Below are 10318 nucleotides of genomic sequence, written 5' to 3' on the forward strand. Positions count from 1 at the left end.
CACAAGAAAGGATCTTCCTTTTCCAAGACCTATTGTATATTCAGGTTCGGGGTCCTGCAATGGGTGCATGCTTAGCCCCTAACCTCTTATTAGGTTTATGGGAGAAGGATTTTGTCTATTCTAACAACTACAGTGACAAGATTGGCAGAGGAGGTACATTGATGATATTTTCTTGATATGGAGTGGTTCTTATAAAGAACTTATACAGTTTTATGATCACTTGAACAACAATGACAGGAATGTAAAACTGTGCATGGAACACTCCAAAACCACCATTAACTTTTTAGACTTAACCATTTTAACAGTAAAGATGGGAAACTTCATACTACTGTATATCAGAAAACAACAGATAGAAACACCATGTTAAAAGCAGATAGCTTCCATCCAAATTGGCTCAAAAATAATATACCTTTTGGCCACTCCAACGTCTTAGACGTATTTGCAATACCGACAGTGAATATGAAGTTCAAGCAAAAGTTATGGCCAATCGATTTTCACAAAGGGGCTATCACACAGAAATTGTACGAAATGCCTATAGGAAAGCCCAGTCCATTCCTAGATCAGAGCTACTCCAGAAAAATAAAAAACGATCATCTTCTATACAAAACCAGGCTTATTTTGTTACAAGATATAGCTCTTTGGTCAATGAGATTTTATGTAGGCCGGACCAAGAGACGTCTTAAAGAGAGAGTATCAGAGCACAAAAATGCTATCAAAAAAGCCCATTTGGATTATCCTATGGCAAAACACAGGTTCGAAGACTCGTTCTCTCGCCCCTACATTGCAATTTGGCTAGGTATCCGCGCTAAAATATAAAGGTGAAAGTCATCATAGCTTGTGTAGTATAGACCCAGCTCCCAACCCAACTTTGAGAATAGATTAACGGCAAAAAAAATTGTATTGCCCGATAAGAGTCTCACGTTAACGCAGCATGTTAACGGTCCACCACTAGTAAATAGCGAATCCACCATGGCGAGAGTGCAACTGGCTTTTAAAGGGAATGGGAAATGAGACTCTGATTGGTTTATTGCACGTTATGCCCAAAAAACACTCATGACTCATTAAGAGACTAGGGACTACCATTTTAGACCTTGCGCTGGGTGACCATTTTTCCTGTCGTTAAACTAGCAAAAGCGGATGCAACACGCCCTAAGTGCACTTGCCCCATGCGCTTTAGACCATGCCCGTAGATGTTTAAAGTAGGGCCCTTAGTCCCAATGCATCTACTATGTGCTGATTATAGACTGCCATTTTGCAATTTGTTTTAAAGGCACTGTGCTGGGAGCACCAACAAGTGTACTCGAGTCCTCTGCTCTGGTTAATCTAGCGAATGTCAATTCTACTAATGTTGTAAGCACCACAGCTAACACCACAGCTGGCACCACAGCTAACACCACAGCTGGCACCACAGCTGGCACCACAGCTAGCACCACAGCTAGCACCACAGCTAAGTCAAATGCCAGCATCTCAATCACCAACCTATTGAGTCACGGTAAATACATTTCTCAAAAGTTCTCCAATGACGTGTTAAATCACAATTTATTCAACAATAACATTTATGTTCTTTTCTCAATACATACAGTTCAAATAACTCTCTCTTTTCAGCTACAATTTGCCTTTTCAGCATCTTCTTGCATCTGATTTGATGAGACCCGAGAGAGACCTGAGGACTAATCATGCTTTAGAGTAGTATATGGATATGGCATGTTTTCCAAAAATACTCTTATTTCCATTGGCTTCTTTCTTTATCTGATTCTTTCTATAAGATTATTCACCAACATATAAGAAACCCATGTATGCTTGATGTATACATGTGTTTTAGTGATCCTCTAACATTATTTACTGACAGCAGGAATGATCATGAAAATGTACACTTGTATTTTGAAAGAGATTTGTAGTTACATTAAAGATTGTTTGTTAAAATAATACATGAATAACAAATATTATACACACAATTAAAATACAATGTTATTAAAATGTTAACATTTTTTGTTAGTTAATCTTGGCTTAATATGTACCTGCTATAAATAAAAACAACTTTGAAATTTGTATGTTTATTGTGATGTCTCTTTAAAGTACTCCTGTAGTGTGCATAGTGTGTAATATAACCATCTGTGAATGTAAACGGTCTGCAAAGTCAAAAGTGCACAATAAATAAAGTTGTCTCCCAAAAGAAAGAATCGACTCTGAACCACCTAAACGAGTCGTCAGGAATTCCTGTCTAACTTCCGTGACCTGTGTAACACGATAAACACATTCTTATAATGACCGCCTATGGTTTTCATTGGCTGCCCGCAAACAACGTCTACTTTGACCTGCCCTCAAACACTGTATCTGGTTCATGTTGTGTACATGCAGCGAAGACGCTGTTTTCTGCTCTTGAAAAGCAAACTCTTTTTGTAAACACTTCCAAAGGGTGAGGATGTGAAGCGACACAACAGCAGTACAACCTTTTGATGATTGCTTTTCAAATCTCTGAGGTGTAAACGTATCCATTCAAGATGGGTCAGGACCTTGCTCCTCAGAATCACAACCTGTAAGTATTATTAATTACTGATGTATGTATTTTCTGGCTGTTCAAAATATGTAGTTTTGTGTTTTTATATTGTGTAAGTTTCCGGCTAACCAGCTAACTCGCGTTATTACTGTCTTACTCAAATAGTTCTGCTAAGCAGCTGTGGGCCACCCTAAAATTGTGTCCATTAATGCATTCTTACTACTTTGAGTAAAGATAAAGGATTGAGCAAGATTTGTTTTACAAACTTTCATGTTTCATCAGTCACTCACATTAATGCTCGGCTAATGTACTCTCAAAAAAAAGAGTACAAAATTGTACCTTTTAAGGTACAAGTGGCCGTCACTGGGGTGGTACCCTTAAGGGTACATTTGAAGTTCCGGGTAAATATTTCCCCCTCCAAACGGCTGATGTAGGACTGCGCGCGGCTGCTCTTCCCAGTCAGCGACGGACAGTAATAATTTTTGCGCGACACTGTCTGCAACAATAACAAGTATGGAGGAGATGCAAGCAGCGCTGCTTTTACTGTTTATGTATTGGTTTACTAAAGAGGTCATTAACAAAACTGCGGAAAAGAGACAAGCACTGATACTAAAGCGTATTCTGAAAGCTCGTAAAGCTAGATTTAAAATAAGACAACAAATGTTATTATCAGCTATTACGGACATTGACCGTGCGATTGCTGAGACGAACGCGTGCCATCGGATAGAAAGAGCAAGACTGATATTTACTGAACGCAGAACGAACCTCGCAAGACTTTTAAAAATGCCGGTATATGTTAAATAAAATGCTGCGTGAGCTCAACCAATCAGCATGTCCCACCCCTGCAAGTTCTCGAACTTTGAAAAAGTACTACCTCGGGAGCAGGGCCGTTTGGAGGGGGAAATTTTTACCCGGCACTTCATTTAGACCCTGGTTCCTGCGGTCGAAACATACCGAGTACCACCCCAAAGTTCCTAGTTCCTGGGGAAAGTTCCTGCGGTGGAAACACGGCTTAATTTGCCTAATCTTCACGGTACTTTAGACCGCAGTGAAAATGCAGACAGTAGCAGGTCTGGGGGGGAAAAGTTCCTGTAAAAAAAGTTTCTGGTACAAATTGTTCTGGGTAATTTCGGTGGAAGTCAGGGGTAGGCAAGTTCGGCCCTAGAGAGCTGATGTCCTGCTGAGTTTAGCTCCAACCTTATTAAGCCACCACAGTATAAAACGCATGGCTCCCAGCATGCATTGTAGCATTAAGTATGTCACCATTGTTGAGATTCATATGCTGATTCTTGATATCTGTGTGCGTCTAAACTTTTTTCCCCTAACGATGTATTCAAAAATCTAAATTCAGAATGCCTGATCTGTGGAAAGAAAGTATTGTTGGTGAATATTATTTATTAATAGTTTTAGTCAGTGATGAGTTCAGTCAAACATTTTTCTTCATGACAATTTTTGTTTATGGCTTCTTTCGATTTAAACAGATTATGTGTTTTGTTAACACAGTAACAAAAACCACAAACTCACATAAAAAGCCAAGAGTCAAACTGCCCAACTAAAGGAAACACCGATCCCCATAATGGTGACCAAATATTTTCAATAAAACCAACATCTAAACCTCTGTTAATTCTCAATGGGCTCTTTGCACATAACTACTTCCTTACCGGAAATGCGGCTTGGTCTTTTCTGGTCTAAACATGGCGCTGTTCTACACTAGATGTTTACAAGAGTTGCCGAAACTTTCGATAACGGACGTACATCGCCTTTGCAAGTCCTCCTCCAAATCACCTACCAGCAAATTAGAGAAGGGCTTTAAGATGTATGCATCTTCATACATCCACGGATATGAAGGTAAGTCTATATCTCTCAAACTTTATGGCTTACGTTAGCTTGCTAGGCTAATAAACAATCCCGGTCTGACAGAGTATGCGTGTTGTAATGTAGTACGGTTTTCTCGTGTTAGGCGGAAAATTTCTATCGTTGTGTTCTGTACGCTTACATGTATGTGCCTAACTTATTATTGTGTTAATATGTGATTGGCATTAGTGTCAAACAAAGACAGAGCCACAAGTGAAGTCGCTGTACAGGCTTTCTGTTTCAGATCCATGAAGAAGCACGAAAAACCTCACTATGTAAATGTAGGGCTGCACTTGTAATTTATGTCAGAGTTCCGAGTTCAGCAGTTCCAAAAGGTTCGAGTTCAAATTTTGTGTTGCGCTTAAAATGGTCACGTTACATTTTGACCTCTGTTATCGCTTTGTATGTGCTCAACTTCCAAAAAACTGCTCAAGCTGTTCAAGCCTCTGGCCACTGTTGCTGCCTTGCATGTGCTTAACTTTTCCAAAAGCTGCTTAAGTTGTTCGTTACTGCTTTCTGTTTGTTTTATTATGATGTGTTTGAATGGGATTGTGTTTACAGTGTGCAGCTTTGGATGTCAAATATCATTATTTATGTCTTAATATAATGCCATACTTGCTGCACACCACTTATTTCAATCCCATTTAAAGACCTCAATTTCTGTGTTTTTTTTGTTTAAAAGGATACATTCATGCCAACAGTTCACAAGTCTACCATGACCATATAGAGTAATTACGACTGATCTATCAACAGATGGTCCTCAGGGACACCGTTCCTGTAATTATGGTGCGGTGCAAATGCTCGTGTGTGGCGGGGACAGCTCTATGCAACCACACAGTTGCCCTATTATTCCAGACCGCTCACTTCATGCAATATTATGTACCAGTAGCTGCTAACTTAAACCCCTGTTTAATACATTTTTTAAATTATGAGTGTAGTATTTTCAGTGAGTTTTTCCCCAAACTTTACCTGGAATCTATCCAACCTTAACCATTACACATACAACCTTATCACAGCTGAGACTCTTTTGTATTTTGTCACAATTTCACAGGGTGTAAAACCAGGTCCAGTTGGGAAGATGGTGGTTGTTAAACCTGTGCAGGGTCGGATGGGTAAAGGAGGATTACGGTAAATATTAACTTAACAATGGGGGAAAACAAATCATGAAAATAATTATGTCAAATTAATTAATTAAGTACCTCTTTATGATATTTTTTAATACAAGGAGCACCCTCTACAGAGGAATGACTGGCCCTCTTCCTGACCTGTCGGTACTTCGTGTGGCCGAGGTGTACAACGGCCTAGATCCACTGGATATGCCCCTGGTGACAGCAATGGGGATGAGCATTGACAAGCCCCTTGTGGATTCTGAATTTGGACTGGTACAGAGGGGAAGTGTAATCTCCTATCAGCAGCCGAAACTTCTAACACAATGCACAGAGCTGCATAAGAATGCCCCGGTTCCTCCATGTCTTCCCCTCATCACTCATCAGCTGTCACCAACAGAGTGTGTGTGGGTATGCACAGAGGAAGAACATTTACATATTCAAAGTTTGCAGCTATCTATTGAGATGGCCCATAAAATTGAATCGTCGACACGGGGTCAGAGCAAAGATCCAGAGTGGCACATGCTGCGGCAAATGAGGATAACCTCCTCAAGGTTTAGGGAAGTTTCCCACGTTAGAGGTTACAGTAGTGCTGAGCATCTTGCAGAGCGAATTATTAGAGGCACCAGACAAACTGCGGTAATGAGGAGAGGTTCAGAAATGGAGTTTGAGGCAGCAAAAGAATATGCCCAGTACAACAATGTAAATTACTCCCCTTGTGGACTTGTGGTTCACCCACAGGCTCCATGGCTTGGGGCCTCGCCGGATGGCCTTGTTTATGATTCCAGTGTAACACCTGCTTACGGTTTGGTTGAAATTAAATGTCCAAATGCTAAAAGTTACATTGACTGCAAGTACTTACACATGTCAAATGGTGCTTTTAAACTAAAGAAAAGCCATGCCTATTATTGGCAAATACAAGGCCAGCTTTTAATTACTGGACTTCAGTGGTGTGACTTCTTTGTCTGGTCAGAGGAAGATTTCTTTGTGCAGCGACTGCACTCAGACAAAGAAGTTCAAGAAACAATTAGGCAGAAGTGTGATCATTTCTACTTCAGCATTTACATGCCAAAGTATCTCTCAATGAGAAGATCACAACTGATTGGCAGGTAAAGAAATCCTATTCTTATTTCAATTCAAATGGGAATATATGTTTTTGACTTAATATTACACCATACTTTGTGTACACTGCTTTTCTTTTATTTTACATTTCCTACTCGTACCTATATATATTTTTGCCTGAAATTCAATATGATTGATAAATGACATGTATTGTGATAAAATGAGTCTTCTAGCTTGTTGCTTAAAAAAAAAAAAAAAAAAAAACCCGGTTGATTAAGTAATGTCAGATTTATTCATGAACTTCATACAATATGGCATCATTTTACAATAAAAATCATTGTTTATAATGTTTGTTGTGCGCGGTCACATCTGTTGTCACTGTAACAGAATTAATTCAGAAATAAATATTGATTAATACTTACAGAAACCTACAACTTTGTGATGTAAACTTGTCAGCACTACTTGGCCCATGCCGTGACAAGATGTTTATTTTGATAATTGCTAAGCAGGCAAGCAACAGCAAAAATTTCATTAATGCTTCCAGCAATTGACAACGGTATAACAGAATCAAAAAGTTTATTCTCCTTCACCCTTCGGATGACTCGCTCAACGTGCACTCTTACACGAGCAATTTTCTGTGTTTGGAGGACACTGGGTGCTGGCATCTGGCTTTTCTTTTTGAGAAAAGGTGGACAGTACACCTTACACTTCACACAGTCACTGATCAGGAAACCTTTATCAACCATCACGGCCATGTCATCAGTTAAAAGGTCAGCTAACCCTGACCGCCTAAAAAGTTCTTTATCACTTATTGACCCATCATAGAGTGAAGAAATGAAGGTCACTGGACCATGGGGGGCAATCCCGATAAGTCCTTTCATTGTACAGTGAGATTTGTATGTTGAGAACATCTCACTTTGGAGGAGAGGCGAGGATGGCGTCTGACACTTGAGCTCTGTACAGTCAACTATTATCTGAGTATCGGGGAAGTCTTTGAAATCATCAGGAAGGTGAGCTTTAACATGTTCAGCCTCAATCCAGATAGACACCGAGCCCAAGAGTGTGTACAGGTAGTTGGTCCATGAAGTGATAATGCGGCTTACAGTAGAGATGTGAATGTTGAAACGGTTCGCCAAGTCCTGCTCTTTTAAACCAACTGACAAGTACATTAGGAAAAGGAGTAGCTCATCGATGGGTTGCAATGATTGTCTCTGGTGAGAGAAAACACACACAAATATCCTTAAACCTAATGTAACCTCTCAAGTCTAATAGATAAAAGGATGTGAAATTATCATTACTATATAATTAAAAATACAACAACAACAAAATGTATTTATATATTTAAATATTTATTTATACCTGGTACTATGACTGCAATAGGCTATTCAGACCCCTTATTTATTGATTTATACCTGGCACTTGAGACTGTGAATTTAGAGTAGATCTTACTTTACTGTCTTATCTCTAGCCTTCTACATCCATCCATGTATTGCCTGTATTAAAAATGTAATACCAAAAACCTGTAATGACAACTGCAAAAACCAACCGTGTGTGTGGGACGGACAGATGTTACTGCCTCGTTCAATTTTTCAGCAGCTTTGGCCCTCGACGCACGAACCATTTTATGCACCGATGGTTCAATCAATCTCCAAAAAAGCATGAGATTATGGTAACTGGGAAATCTATGAACAGAAACATAACAGAAAGAGTACACAACGTTACAATATGGTCACGTATGCTCCAAGTTACTAAGGTTAGGGGTATCTTGTTTGTATCTTACCTTGTATAGAATCGAATATCGTCGTCAGAGTGGGCAAATCTATGTAATCCAAATGTACAGCTAATTTTCAGCTCCTGGATCTCTCTCTTTAACGAGTCATTTTCTTCTTTTAATTTCGTGTTTTCGTCGACTGCCGAGTCCACGAAAGCGGGTTCTGGGACAGATAAATAGTCATGATCAGCAGCAGGAGTGTAGTCCATATGTTGCCCATCTTCTGCTGATGCCGGCTCCGGCTGAAGTTTGCTTACTCTGTCCCAAACGCTCAGTCTTGGTGATGGAATGGAGTAATCATTCCACTGGAACAATACCGGGACAGCTCCTTTCTTTAGTTGCCTTTTCCCCTCCGGTGTTTTCGGCTGAATGATCTGCTCCGGTGTGAAGTGCAAACTACAGACTTTGCTGTGTCCTGTGACAACGAACCTGTCACGACGAATATTCACCAGCCACCGCTTTCTGAGTTCAACATCGCTGGGAAATCCGTGGTAGCTTAAAACGCCATTGAATTTAGATGATGACGTGCATGTGGGAACACAACAATGTTCATGATATTTTTTCTGTTGCCTCTGGAAAAAAACTCTATCTTTTTTAAGGCTCATTTTCCGCTATGACTTTCCATTGTTTACGCCGCCATATTTCGCCAGACCGGAAAAGGGTGGGCCGTATTTACCCGTTGCGGATATGACGTCATGCGGATATGTGCAAGGAGCCCATTAGAGCTTCTATAGATGTCTTTCAGGGTTGGAGCCAAACTCTGCTGGACAGCGGCTCACTAGGACCGAACTTGCCAGCCAATGATTAGGGGTAATTATACCCTAAGGACCAATTGTGTACCTTTAAAGGTACAGTTATACGTTTTGTTCCCCAAGGAACAAAATTGTACCTCCGCTATACCTTTTTTTTCTGAGAGTGTATATGCGCTGTTATTGATACAGGTAATGATGCAGTTCCCGCATGTGCACCTCAGTAAATTAGAAATATACACATGGGTTTGTTGATGGACATATTATTGTTAATGCTGATGGTGAAGAATTACAGTTGCAACATCTCATAATGTACGTCAAACTGAGTAGCGTGTTACTGAGAAATGTCTGTGAGAAACATCTGGGTTGAATAACTAGTTCTCACGCTCGGATTGATATGGTAACATCAACAACATTGTTACTGCCTTTTCCAGTGTGTACAATCAGAGCTGAAGTTCAGTTATGGTAATGGGGGTTTCGTTTCCGACACGGAAGTGATCAGGGAGTCTGACATTTTAAGGGCTGTCTCAATCGCAGAATCCTTCCAGTGGACTTGAATTGTTCAGCAGTGCACTGCAAAACCCAGGGTGCATCAATGCTCACTATGTTCCCTTCACTTAAAGCAGCTCTAGGTAGGTTTTGCTCTCGGGGTCCCCCTTCAGTTGGGAAACAGTATTGTCCTCTACTACTGTCGTAAACTCTGTCATTCTACGTCAGGGGATGCATCACACGTGCATTTATTGACATGACAACCATGATAGCCCTGAACACTGCAGGAGGAGTTCACATGCAGGTGTTCTGCTTGCGTCGCGTGTGAAATGTCTTCATCCCAGGTAACGTTACAGTGGCACATGTTTCAGCATGTCATATGAATATAATTCCATGGGTTTTATTTTTTTTCAAATGCCAAATGATCGCGATGCTCACGTTTACAAGCCAGCGTCATTATAGTAGCCTAGTCTATTGGTTCCCGTTTTACAGAATCTATATGATACTTCAATTCAATGTTTGAGTGGTAGGTACTAACCTTATATCGTCAATATTATATAATATCAAGCTACCATAGATGAATCTGCAAATTTGAAAAATCGATTTGCATTATAGCTTGAGGCAAGACAAATAAACAAATATCACAGACATGTTAGGTGTCCTAAAATATGATTTTGTATGTCTTATCTATTTACTTGTAAGAATGTAGCCTCTCCTCCTTCAGCTCACGCCAACGAGGAAACGCTGGCCCAATGTTGATCCTCGTCCTGCCTTTAATCCGATCACTTTC

At 40.2% G+C, this 10318-nt stretch overlaps 2 protein-coding genes across 6 annotated transcripts in view; both read left to right on the top strand.

Moving 5' to 3' along the window:
* The window catches only part of LOC307138280 (putative ferric-chelate reductase 1), a 30032-nt gene extending 27764 nt beyond the window's left edge, over nucleotides 1–2268 (top strand). For 2 of the 5 annotated variants that reach the window (XM_079836499.1, XM_079836498.1), the window contains 2 exons: nucleotides 1271–1492; nucleotides 1606–2268. In XM_079836499.1, the coding sequence (XP_079692625.1) occupies nucleotides 1271–1492; nucleotides 1606–1646 (263 nt within the window). In that variant the 3' untranslated portion in view covers nucleotides 1647–2268. Of the gene's footprint in view, nucleotides 1–1270 lie in introns of all 5 variants that reach the window. The other 3 variants (XM_079836501.1, XM_079836500.1, XM_079836497.1) reach the window with 3 other exon arrangements.
* A 955-nt stretch (nucleotides 2269–3223) lies between these two features.
* LOC307138282 (uncharacterized protein) lies at nucleotides 3224–6863 on the top strand. The gene is made up of 2 exons (XM_079836504.1): nucleotides 3224–5479; nucleotides 5577–6863. Exons 1-2 carry the CDS (start codon nucleotides 5280–5282, stop codon nucleotides 6568–6570), a joined length of 1194 nt encoding a protein of 397 aa, XP_079692630.1. The 5' UTR covers nucleotides 3224–5279; the 3' UTR covers nucleotides 6571–6863.
* Nucleotides 6864–10318: the final 3455 nt, after the last annotated feature.

The sequence above is a fragment of the Gobio gobio genome (assembly GCF_949357685.1).
Source record: "Gobio gobio genome assembly, chromosome: 15".
Classification (NCBI taxonomy): Eukaryota; Metazoa; Chordata; class Actinopteri; order Cypriniformes; family Gobionidae; genus Gobio; species Gobio gobio.

Coding starts and splice junctions, on each gene's coding strand:
- LOC307138282 (XM_079836504.1), top strand. CDS start 5,280: ATGAGTGTAGTATTTTCAGTGAGTTTTTCCCCAAACTTTACCTGGAAT. Junction 5,480..5,576: donor ATGGGTAAAGGAGGATTACG/GTAAATATTAAC, acceptor TTTTAATACAAG/GAGCACCCTCTACAGAGGAA.